The sequence below is a fragment of the Cornus florida genome, unplaced genomic scaffold (genome assembly GCF_030987335.1).
Source record: "Cornus florida cultivar Cherokee Brave unplaced genomic scaffold, ASM3098733v1 CherokeeBrave_3.0.0_Hap2_Chr06, whole genome shotgun sequence".
NCBI classification, from domain to species: domain Eukaryota; kingdom Viridiplantae; phylum Streptophyta; class Magnoliopsida; order Cornales; family Cornaceae; genus Cornus; species Cornus florida.
Genome location: NW_026775576.1, coordinates 82,579,686 through 82,592,173, shown reverse-complemented (window position 1 = coordinate 82,592,173; position 12,488 = coordinate 82,579,686). Strand labels below are relative to the sequence as shown.

At 32.3% G+C, this 12,488-nt stretch overlaps 1 protein-coding gene across 2 annotated transcripts; it reads left to right on the top strand.

The window, feature by feature from the left end:
• The first annotated feature begins 2,603 nt into the window (after positions 1-2,603).
• On the top strand, positions 2,604-11,589 carry LOC132312370 (proteasome subunit alpha type-2-B). Of its 2 annotated transcripts, XM_059810712.1 has the most exons (13): positions 2,619-2,726; positions 2,911-2,968; positions 3,203-3,273; positions 3,408-3,484; positions 3,803-3,867; positions 5,551-5,597; positions 5,934-6,009; positions 7,670-7,737; positions 8,769-8,838; positions 9,534-9,619; positions 10,436-10,498; positions 11,082-11,147; positions 11,243-11,589. In XM_059810712.1, the coding sequence occupies exons 3-13, from the start codon at positions 3,233-3,235 to the stop codon at positions 11,289-11,291; spliced, it is 708 nt and encodes a 235-aa protein (XP_059666695.1). In that variant the 5' UTR covers positions 2,619-2,726; positions 2,911-2,968; positions 3,203-3,232; the 3' UTR covers positions 11,292-11,589. The 2 variants fall into 2 exon arrangements, with proteins under 2 accessions (XP_059666694.1, XP_059666695.1); XM_059810711.1 differs by lacking the exon at positions 2,911-2,968 and having other exon boundaries at positions 2,604-2,726.
• The last annotated feature ends 899 nt before the right edge of the window (positions 11,590-12,488 follow it).

Below are 12,488 nucleotides of genomic sequence, written 5' to 3'. Positions count from 1 at the left end.
TAATTTTAATGTGCTACACCAAATAAACACAATTTATCTATGTATTATTAATATTAAAAAATATACTTACACCAAATAAGCACAATTTATCTATGCATTAATATTGAAAAATATATTAAAATAAGTTATAGTATGTCTAGAAAAAATGTTTATAATGTCACGGAATTTTTTATTAAATCAATTAGACAATTTGTCATCACATAAATAATAATTTAAAGTCGTAACAAAATATGATTTTTTATAAGAATGATGCAGGAATCTTTTTTTTTCTTTTATCCAAATTCTTTCTTTTCTCTCAATTCAAATACAAATCACAAAATCTGTTTTTTTTTTCCCTTGCAAATCCCTCTAAATCATTCCATCCAAACGGACCGAATGTTTTTCGTAGGTTGCATCAAGGAGTTTAAAACAACTAATCCAGCACCAAGAGGCACGGAGAAAGAGGAATGGACGACCTCACTTACAAAAGATAGAGAATCAGTTCTACATAATCTCCGTTGTTAGGAGTTGCCATACTATCAATCCTTCGTTCTTCTTCTTGTTCTCCACCACTTCGAAATCCCTATCTATCTGTTTGGTTTCTAAGAAAAAAGGTGGGAGATTTTTTATTTTTTTTTTCAAATATTAGACTTAATTGTTTGGTTTGCTCTTTTCTAAAGCCCCGAAATTGAAGCTAAGATGCATAAGAAATTGAACCTATGCCTGGTTCAGTTTTCTGACAACAGAAAATCAGAACTGATAAATTAAAAAGTGCACAAAAATCTTGTGAAAACTATTTAATGAAAATATCTGCTTGGTTCAATTTTATCTGACAACAGTTTTATGAAACTTGTATAAAAATCTGTTTTCTGAAAATTCAGTAAAAAAAAAAAAAAAAGTCTTTTATATGATTTTTTTTTTTTTTGGTTATCTGTTTTGACTTCTTTTTTAAGAACTTCTTTCCGAAAAAAACTGCAGAAAACTGCCTTAATGATTCTCTGAAAACAACTATTTCTATAAACTGAACTAAACATGTCCCTCTCTTCTTTTATGTTTTTTCTCACAAAGTTCAGTTACCATATTTTGGTGATCTTGAAACCAAATTTTTCAATACTTGACTATGATTATCTAGTCTATTGGAAACAATCCTTACTGAACTAAGCCTGACAAATGATTTTTATTTTGTAGAATCAAGTTGAGTTCAGTTCAGTTGTTCATAGTCTGGAAAACAAAACAAAGTAAATATAGTATGAATTAGTAACCTTAGGGGTAAACTATGTTTGTTTGGTGAGAAAGGTATGAAAAGTATAGAAAAATTTGGTTTCAAGATCACCAAAATATGGTAACTGAACTTTGTGAGAAAAAACATAAAAGAAGAGAGGGACATGTTTGATTCAGTTTATAAAAATAGTTATTTTCAGAGAATTATTAAGGCAGTTCTCTGCAATTTTTTCAGAAAGAAGTTCTTAAAAAAGAAGTTAGAACAGATAACAAAAAAAAAAAAAAATCATATAAAAGACAATTTTATTTTTTATTTTTTACGAATTTTCAGAAAACAGATTTTTATACAAGTTTCATAAAACTGAAATTGAACCAAACAGATATTTTCATTAAATAGTTTTCACAAGATTTTTGTGTACTTTTATGATATTTAGACCTAAATAAACAGAGAACCAGTTCTAATTTTATGTTGTCAGAAAATTGAACCTAAACTGAACCAGGCATAGGTTCAATTTCTTATGCATCTTAGCTTCAATTCCGGGGCTTTAGAAAAGAGCAAACCAAACAATTAAGTCTAATATTTGAAAAAAAAAAAAAAAAAAATTTCTCCCACCTTTTTTCTCAGAAACCAAACAAATAGATAGGGATTTCGAAGCGGTGGAGAACAAGAAGAAGAACGAAGGATTAATAGTCTGACAACTCCTAACAACGGAGATTATATAGAACTAATTCTCTATCTTTTGTAAGTGAGGTCGCCCCTTCATCTTCCTTCGCGCCAACTGGTGCTGGATTAGTTGTTCTAAACTCCTTAATGCAATCTACGAAAAACATTCGGTCCGTTTAGATGAAATGATTTAGAGGGATTTGCAAGGAAAAGAAAAGAAAAGATTTTGTGATTTGTATTTGAATTGAGAGAAGAGAAAGAATTTGGAGGGAAAAAAAAAAAGATTCCTGCATCATTCTTATTAAAAATAATATTTTGTTACAACTTTAAATTATTATTTATGTGATGACAAATTGTCTAATTGATTTAAAAAAAAAATTATGTGACATGGTTATAAACATTTTTTCTAGACATGCTATAACTTATTTTAATATATTTTTCAATATTAATGCATAGATAAATTGTGTTTATTTGGTGTAAGTATATTTTTCAATATTAATAATACTTAGATAAATTGTGTGGTGTAGCACATTAAAATTAAACCATGTAACACATTTAATTGTTTTAGTTTTGAAATTTTTTTATTTTATTTTTTATTTTCTTGCCCTTTATTCAGCATTTTTCATTAAAAAAAATCATTATTATTTTTCATTCAAGCATTGTTTAGCCTCAATTTTTTTTTGAGTCCAGGATTCGAACCCGACCCGTTTAGTGAACCAAGACAACATGAGTTTAGTCCCATTCTGCAAATCTAAAAGTCGATTAAACCTTCTTCTCCAACAAGAAACGCATCAAATAGTATAAATTTCTCTCTCTCTCTCTCCCACACACACTCTCAAGGGAACATTGACAAGGGAATCAGGTAATTTATTTATATATTTATTTATTTTTGAAATTAGTAGATATTTATGATTTATGAGACAAACAAGTAGGGATTAGGAAAGAAAATAGAAGATTATGATTTTGATGATCAGTATTTGCGTTTATTTTTCAAGAATGTGATATGTTTGTGAACATCATCGAGTTGTTTTCTTGTGTCTTTATAGGTATTTGAAATCTTACGAGGGTTTTGAGATCTGTGACTATACGCCTTCGTATTTGTTCGTATGTGTGTTTATTTCAAATTTGGTAGAGTAATTTGTAAGAAATATGATCATGCGTATCAAAGAGTAATTACTCTTTGCAAAATTATAGAAAGGAATTGGTGGTGTCAAATCATGATAAACAGGACACTAGAAAATTTTCCCCCAATTGTTGATGCCCTTTTTAAATTATTTTTTCGGCTGAATGGTTGATGCCCATTTCGTATAACCCTGCTTTAAATTGTTCACTCTGCAGGATTTTATCTACTGTTTAATCAAGTACGTCATGGGAGATAGTCAGTACTCATTCTCTCTCACTACCTTCAGGTATGGATTTACTGTTATATATGATACTGCATTCTTATTGACGAAAAAATTATGGGCATTCCTCTGGTGGTTGTTTCTATGTCACGGCTTTTGGATTATCTGATTTTTCTTAATCATTATATGCTATGGCACAGCCCTTCTGGGAAGCTTGTACAAATCGAACATGCCTTAACAGCTGTTGGATCTGGTCAAACATCTTTAGGAATTAAAGGTGCTCTGAAACTTATTATCTCTGTACATCTTTAATGCATATTTATATTATTCATCTTTATAAAAATGTTAAAAGCAGCGAGAACTGATGTTGAAGTATGTTGCTTCATTCTTGTTTCCTTGACACTTGACAAGGGATATGTTACCAAAACAGGGACGGTAAATTTAATTGTGCAAAGCATTATTATACGTACCGAAAGGGAAAAAAAAAAAAAAAACATAGCTGATGATATATTAAGTTATGCCACTGTTGTTGTAATGACTATTGTTATTGTTTACTGTTATTAGTATTGCTTACACGTCTATATGGTGGTTGCAGCTGCTAATGGTGTTGTTATAGCGACAGAGAAGAAACTACCATCAATCTTGGTTGATGAAGCATCTGTGAGTATATATTTTGGCTGCGTCTTTAGGTTTCTAAATCTGGCACATAGGTTTTTTGTTTGAGTGTAGGTAATCTTTTGTTAATTATATTTGAGCCTCTACAATGATGACTGGTTTATGTCTTGGTATGTCGCTCTTGGATAGTTTATTAGCATGCCTTTTGAAGGGAAGAATTCAGCATCCTCATCATAGCCAAATTATCAATTCAACTCAACAAAGTATTTTCCCACTTTTTGAAACCGTCTACATGGATTTTTTTTTCTATTCCACTCCATCTAAGGCCGTGACCCCAGTCTTGTTGATGTAGTTAATTGTCTTTGTTCCACATGGTCAAGCCATCTTAATTGCTTTTCTCTCATTTTATCTTCACAGATGCTACTTCAACCATTTCATGAATGTACATTCTACTTTTATCTTTTCTTGTATAAGCACATACCATCTCAACATTCGCATTTTGGCGATACTCATATTATGAATTCTCTATCTATGCTCCTGTTCATGTATAGACTGCAGTAATGATAGTCTTGCAATGGTGTGAAGGAAAGTTTGGTTGTTATGACTGCTTTAGCTGTCTTGTCAATGTTGTATCTACTTGTCAATTCATGTAATTAGCATTAGATTGATACGTCCAAAAAACCTTCTCTTCTGTTTTTCTGGCTGATTCATTGGCATGCATGGTTGACTTGTCTATTCTTAATACCTGTATGTTAGAGGTCCTAATTTGGATTGTGAAAGTGAATGTTTAGGAATAATGCCTTTACGATTAGGAGACACCACCTTTAGATAATATATGAGGCCAATTTACCCTCAGAGTCAAATTTTTACTGGAAGGGGAAAAAAAAAAAAGGAAATCAAAAACCCTGTTTGTGATTCAGGTTTGTATAATAAAAGAATATGCCTATAGAGATCAAAAGGTGGCAAACTTGAATGATGATAAATTTTAGGATCTTTTAGTAAGGTTCATCCACATTTATGAGGATGCACCACCTCCAGAATCTAGACCAAGGTATAATTTTTAGGAGGCACCAGCTGCACCTCCTCTAAACCAAGGTATCATATCATTTTCAAGCATTATTTTCAAACAATAATGATTATGTGAGAAACTCAAAAGCCGACAATTGATTTATTATTTTCATTCAATTAATTTTTTTAAAAAATTATCCTTCTTGCAATACATGGTCTTAAAGGGGCTTTCTTCCTTATTTTCCCCCTTATTTTGGAAATTGGTGCAATTGTATTACTTATTAATAGCAAATAAATCTGCTGCATGCTAAGTTTTTTTGTTATTTTTAAATATTTAGTAAAGAAGTGGTGTATGGCCTTTGTTGTCAGTCTGGATGACCCCAACATGTTTGAGTAATATGTCTATCAACAAATAATGCATCTAAATCCCTGGCTGTTTGTGTTAAGTAAGTTATTCCATAGTAAAAAGAGTGAATAAACCAGTGAGTTACGGTTGTTAGATATTAATTCTTTTAATTGTTATTTTTATTTTCATTTTTTTAGATTTCTTACTATACGCATGCTGTTGTTTCAATTTTTCACGCCCATTGTCATGCAGGTTAAACAAATTTTGTAAAAAATTTGCAGTTGTTTGCTTTCAACCATCTTTTTTTAATGTTTCTTCTATATCAAATCGAATAACAGGAGCTGGTTATGATGCCTGGATTTTTTTTATTGCAGGTGCAAAAAATTCAAATATTGACCCCAAATATTGGAGTCGTATACAGGTTTCAACATTTATATTTTATTACCTCAATTTATACAATATTCTAGCTTATAGTTCTCTTGAAACTCACTTACAGAAGAATGATCCTTTTTATTTTCTGTGTTAAGACTCAATATTGGAGATTGTCTAGCTTTTGGGTCCTTGGTATTTGCTTTCATAGATATATTACATGGGATCAAATGTCATTGAGGTCTGAGATACTTGATATAAGTGTCATGCCGCTCTGACTTTTTAAAATATTTTCCTTCTTTTTTATCTTTTATCTTTTATCTTTTATCTTTTTTTGGTTTCCCATCCATATGCATTTCTTCTAGTTAAACAGTCCTCTATTGTGCAGCGGAATGGGACCTGATTCTCGTGTTCTGGTTCGAAAAAGTAGGAAGCAGGCAGAACAATATCATCGATTATACAAGGTACAATTTGCCTAACTTTGCATCATTTAATTGTTCTCATTGCCAATATTCTATTTTTTTATTTTTACATCTGTTGAATTTCATTATACTTAAATACTGCAAATGTTTCTTGTCCCTGGAAATATCTTTGAATACCAATTGGACAAGAAAATGAAAAATGAAGTTCTCATGACATGAATGCCGCATGCATATGAAGTGAAAAGTCTTTCTTGCTCGTTACTTTCTTTGTTGTGACAAAAAATAATTATTAAATAACATTACTAAAAACTTTTAGTTTACATGCTTGGGAAACTTTGAATCGGCCATCCCGAATGATTTAACATAATTGAGTGGCCCCTGTTCAATTAGACTGAAGGAGAATTATGTATAAAAAATAGTGTAGTTTTCCTTAGCTGAGATAAGTAAAACTTGTCAATGTTATCACTATCATGGCCATTTGATGTCACGTTTTAAATTCACCAAGCTGGTCTTGATCAAAATTTCACATTGTTCTTTTAAGGTTCTTCATGGTATGATGGTAAGAATTTTGCTTGTAGATGCCTGATTACTTATGGAGTATGAGTCTTTTGTTGATTCCTGCATCATCATACTATGATAATTGTCAATATTATTATCCATGGTAAATATTTTGTTAGTTTAGACTTTCTCCTCTATCAAAAGCTAATATTTGGTCATCTATTCGCATTCAACACAAGCACACTACTCTCTCGGCTCATCAAACTTTAGTCTCAACTTATCCAACTTACAAATAGATTGTTATAGGCTCCTGCTCTGTTGATTATTTCAACTTTTAACCTTAAAAAGGAAGAAAAGAACAGAAAAAATACTACTTGGGATGGACTATATAGATGTGTCATCTCCAGTTGGCTCTTTGTAAATCTGCTCGTCTCTTTTCTTATTGTTATGTATGTTTTGAAACTTGTGATTGGGAAATATTACAATTTCATGTTCCATAGCTCTGACTACCTATATCATTTGCCATTCTCTCTCTATATCATTGTCATAATCTTGCAAGATATATTTACTTTCTCCCCCTTAATAATTCCCCAAGTCAAATAGAGGCCATACATTATTTTGTAATGCTTATTGGCTGCTGGAAAAGGGCATGGCCTTAATTGGTTCTCATTCTCTGGTCATGTTCGATACTTTTTTCTTTTTTTAAATAAGAATGTGTGTATTTGGTTGACAATTCTTCTAGATGGCAGTGCAAATATATATGTATATATATATATATATATTTGATAAGTATGGCAGTGCTAATATTCAACCAACTTCATGTTCTAGATCTTGTTTATTTGCCGACTTTGTAAAATTGAGGCTTTGAAATTCTGCAATGACAGCTCAAACGTGGTTTTCTTCTTGTGGATTCTCAAATGGACAAATATATTTTGTAGTAATGCAGATCCATATTATTTTGATATTGATCAATATAAATTTGATTCTGTCATTATATATAATTTGGCTTTTGAGTTCATGCCTTTTGAGTAATTTTATGTACAAATTCATGTTTTGGTAAATTTTCCTCCCTTTTTGCTGCCAATTCATTTCATGAAATCATGACATAATATGTTCTTGGATTACAATATGTGTTCTTTTAAATCATGATGCCTTTACAGCCACGGTAACTTGCAAAGCAATGTCTAATGATGGTAATTTGTAGGAACCAATCCCCGTCACACAACTTGTGAGGGAAACTGCTGCTGTTATGCAGGAATTCACTCAGTCTGGGTAAATAGTAGTTCCAATTTGGTTTCCCCTTTATCCATTCGGAATTACTCTGATATTCTTTTTTTACTATAAATTTTAAGCACCTTCTGTGTTCGTATTTTTATTTTATTTATTTTTGCTCTTGGTGAAACTTATTTTATGTTTTAATCTCTCTCTCTCTCTCTCTCTCTCTCTCTCTCTCTCTCTGGGGGTGTGTTGGCCGAGGGGGTGGAAGTCTGTTGACATGATTGTTGAGTTCTGCTGATAAAATCCTCAGAATTGTAACATGTGAGCTGTGTTTTCATACCCAAGGATTCACAGAATTGCTGGAAGCAACTTAATATTGCTTAGAAATATCAAGGTATATTTTACCAGTGGAGTCACGGCAAGTCCTGTTGATTTACCTTCTCATAATCCCTCGTGATGATTTTCGTTAGTCTCCTAGAAGTACCCAGAAGAGCATTGGGAGCTCATCCTTTGCACAAATTTTATGCTGCTGGTTGTAGGAAATAAGGCCTATGGTTATACTATGATCTCAGCATAACTCTTCATTGTTGAATTGGCCAGTTAAAATGTCTGATAAGCAACCTCTGCTTGTCCAAAAGAAAAGAAAATTAATTTTGAAGAATTCACTAAATGTAACAAGAGTTAAAGAGGTACCACCAAAAGCCTTGGCTTGAGTTGTATGTCGTCCACCTCCCCATAGAGTAGGTGGAGGATTCAAGCCCACTTGTGCGTTTGAGTACTCTCTGTCGGTGGGGCGGGGGAGAAAGAGAGTTGAAGAGGTAACTTGGTGCTCCTTGAAAATTTAAAACAACATGTCACTCTGACCATCCCAATTACAGGACTTCATAAGTTGGATGGAAAACACCAAAGACAAATTAAATGTTGAATTTTTTTTAGTACTAAACAAAGCTAAATTTAGTAATTGACCTTTCAAGGTTAAATTGAACTTCCTTTCTAGATCTGAATTGACTTTGTTGATTTTTTTATCATGGTTTATGGGCAGATGGTTATATTTGTTATGATTAATTCTTCTTTTTGTCTGTTAGTGGTGTAAGGCCTTTTGGTGTTTCGCTGCTGGTTGCTGGGTTCGATGACAAGGGTCCCCAACTATATCAGGTATGTCATCTAGGTCCTCATATGGTATTAAGCTTCCATTTTCAGCGCCTGTTGCTTCTGATTTCAGGAATCCTATTTAAGTTCAATTTGTTCACCTTCCTTCTATTTAGATTTGGGATATACACAGTCAGTTTGTCATTCCTCTCAATCTAGGTTCATGATCCCAGGAAAGAGATCAGTATTCCCTTTTGCTTTGGTTGAATTATGATTTTTATTTTTTATTATTATTATTATTATTTTTGTCTCAGTAAAACCAAAATTTCAGAGGATGCCTTCATCGTGTCACGTTCTAATATGTGTGCATATATATATATATATCAGAATGCTGTCAGCTACTGAAACGTTTTCCTATTTTATCCTTCGCTTATGGTTGCTGTTATTCTGTTTCACAATGTCCCTTTTCATTATGCAGTTAGTCTTTCTGTTTGTGTAAACGGTACTTGGCTTTAGATAGGCCGTTTAGGAACTGTGTAAAGTAGTTAAACATGAATTTTTAAATTTGTTAGATATGCACTGATAACTTATATCTGCATAACACATGTTGCTTAAATGTGCTTTAGTTTGCTCAGGCGCTCTCATTTTTTCAGGTTCATATTAAATGTCATATGGAACTTGTGATGTGGTAGTAACATATCGTATCCCTTACTAGTCAATGTAGTTAATGTGTTTCTTACAAGCTCATTTTTACGCTGTAGGTGGATCCATCGGGTTCATACTTCTCTTGGAAAGCCTCAGCAATGGGGAAGAATGTGTCTAATGCAAAAACATTTCTTGAGAAGAGGTGAGTTAATTTAGTAACCTTTGAATTTCTATAGAAACTCTCTCTGCTGTCTCATCTATTGATTTCAGTTCATAAAAGATGAACAAACATTCCGTGACTGTTGGCCTGTTTTTTGTGTATTGTGGGGGGTTCTCCAGCTCTATTATTCTTGGCAAAAATTTTGATCTTGTCATAATAGTCATTGTTGCTTAAGCTTTTAGCATGAGTTCTTTTATCTGTAGCCAACAATTATGAGAGGAATTATTATCTCCATGATTGCTCCTACAATAGTGAACTTGGCATGATCTGCAAGTTTATGCTTTATAACAAAAAATCAGTTGTACTATATCAAACTTAATTTGTAAGTTCATCAATCCTCCATATAACTCCTCTCTTTTTTTTGGTCTTTTTTTTTTTTTTAAAGAAAAACAAAAGATAATATTTTTATAACTTGAAGTTGACAAGTTCTAGCAGAAAACAACTTCACAGGGATGCTTATCATCACTTTGGAAAAAATATATATATTTTTATTGTCATTATTTTATTTATTGCTGAGACTCTTAGGTAGATGTGTTAGATCAGATGAAAGCAACTCTTTTGTATTGTAGAGATTACTGAACTAAAATTTGCAGAGTTGAACAGTATATATTTTACTTTTAAATTGGTGAAGATAATAATGTATTCATGGATTAAATAGAACTATTTGTTGATTCTGCTCTTTTTCTGTTTTCTAATCATAAAGGCTTGTGTTCTGCAGCATGTTCCTCCCTGTTAATTTTCCATTTTATATTCTGATTTCCCATTCATGACTAGATTTAATTTGAATGTTCCTTGTAGGTACACTGATGATATGGAACTTGAGGATGCTATCCATACAGCAATCTTGACTCTGAAGGAAGGGTATGCATTTAACTTTTCAATTGGTCATGATGTGTCAAGGTGTACTTATGGGTTAATTCTCTTTGATCAGCCCTGATAAAATGAGCTAAAACTCCCCATATGTTCTACCTCATTCTCTTTTATACTCACTTCCATGCATGCACGACATGCCAACTTGTCGCGACAAAAACTACAAACCAAGAACACAATTCAGAACCATGACAAGAAAAATAAACACCCCACACACAAGAACACAAAGATTTACGTGGTTCAGCGTAAAGCCTGTGTCCACGGACCACGGTGAAAGGTTTTACTATGCGAAATTACAAGTTTCAATTCCTAAACCCTTAACACACTATAATTTGCGCCTATCAGTGTTCTTTCATAACACACCCCAAACCCTAGACACCCTTATATAATGGGCTACAAGAGAGTTCTAGAACTGGGTCCACGACCTGCAAGAGAAAACCGGGTCGGTCACTGCAAACCGGGCCGGAACAAAATTCGGGGCACAACTTCACACAACTTATCTTGAGAATTTAGATTTCTTTCGTTCTATCGTATAGAATGGTTGCCAAATAACCTTCTGCTTTGTGTGTCCCAGATTTGAAGGACAGATATCTGGCAAAAACATCGAGATTGGCATAATTAGCACTGACAAAAAATTCAGGCAAGTCCCCCCTATTTTCCATTAAGTGCTTGGTTTTGCTTGTATTGAGCTTGTTCAAGGAGATTGTGGATTTTGACATACCTGTTTTGTTGCAGAGTACTAACGCCAGCTGAAATTGATGATTACCTGGCTGAAGTGGAGTAGCTTGTGTTCTTCCCGGTGAAAGGAGGAAACCTGTTTTTTCATTTTGTTTGAAATGACATATTTGGTCTTGAAACTAGTTTGTTGCGCCATTGTCACTCGTAGTTTTAATTTAAGAAAACTTATAGACCGAAACTTCAATTGTTGTGGTGAAGAATAATTTGTTTATGGTGACACTGTTTATGAACTTAAACTTCGATTTTACTTCTTTTGAGCTGGAGCTGTATTTGAGCTCAAATTATTACTTCTGGACTCAAAATCAATTATTCTGATATAAATGGAATGACATTTTTTCTTTCTTTTTCTTTTTGTCAACAAACGTTTCAGTTCACAAAGAAGAAAAGATGCACGGAAAGTGCATGTGCGTTCTCACAGTGAAATATCAATGGTTGGATTAATTGATTCCTATTAGTATATAACCATTTGTTTACCTTTGAAGTAGGAATTACTTGCTATATAATATATATAATATTCAAAAGGTATGATGTAAACAGAGTGCATGCTTAAAATTAAAGTTCCAGGGGGATATATTACCTGTTTCATGTGAATTTTTCAAGGAAACTTATTTTGTCAAAGACTACATTAGGGTTTTAGAGACTTCTAGCAACTAATATTTTTTCATATGTATACTATTTTCTCTATTAGGAACTAATTGAAGATTTAGCCAATCATAGTTAAAGGAAATCTCTGACATTAGTTCTGTCAATAAACAACTTCGCGATTTCCATATATCCATGTTTATTAATTACAAGAGAGTTTATTGTGCATATTCATTTTTAATTATTCACATGTCGTACAAAAAAAGAAAATTAAATTGGAATTTTGGATGCTAGGAGAGTTGATTGTGCATATTCATTTTTAATTATTCAAAAGCCGTACAAAAAAAAGAAATTAAATTGGAATTTTGGATGCTAAGAACGCCAATGTTACCTTGGTGCATAGATATAAAAATTGATTATTTTATAATAAAAAGTAGATATTACAAGATTTCATTGAAGGAGCAATTGCTGCAATTCATAAGAGTGCTCGATACTATAAAGTAAAGTAATTAATATATTTAAATTCAAAAGCAGTCTTGGTATCTAAAAATTTACTGCAAAAGTTTCTGATTGTGTGTATTTATTAAAGGTTTTTTCATTCAATAACCTCCCATATTTTTTTCCATTTATATTTGTGAAATACTATAAAAGGATCTTAATT

Bases quoted from the DNA above. Each gene is read 5' to 3' on its own strand.
- LOC132312370 (XM_059810711.1), top strand. From the start codon at position 3,233: ATGGGAGATAGTCAGTACTCATTCTCTCTCACTACCTTCAG. The intron at 6,010-7,669 runs GTACAATTTGCC...GGTAATTTGTAG, and splicing joins AATATCATCGATTATACAAG to GAACCAATCCCCGTCACACA. The intron at 10,499-11,081 runs GTATGCATTTAA...TGTGTGTCCCAG, and splicing joins ATCTTGACTCTGAAGGAAGG to ATTTGAAGGACAGATATCTG.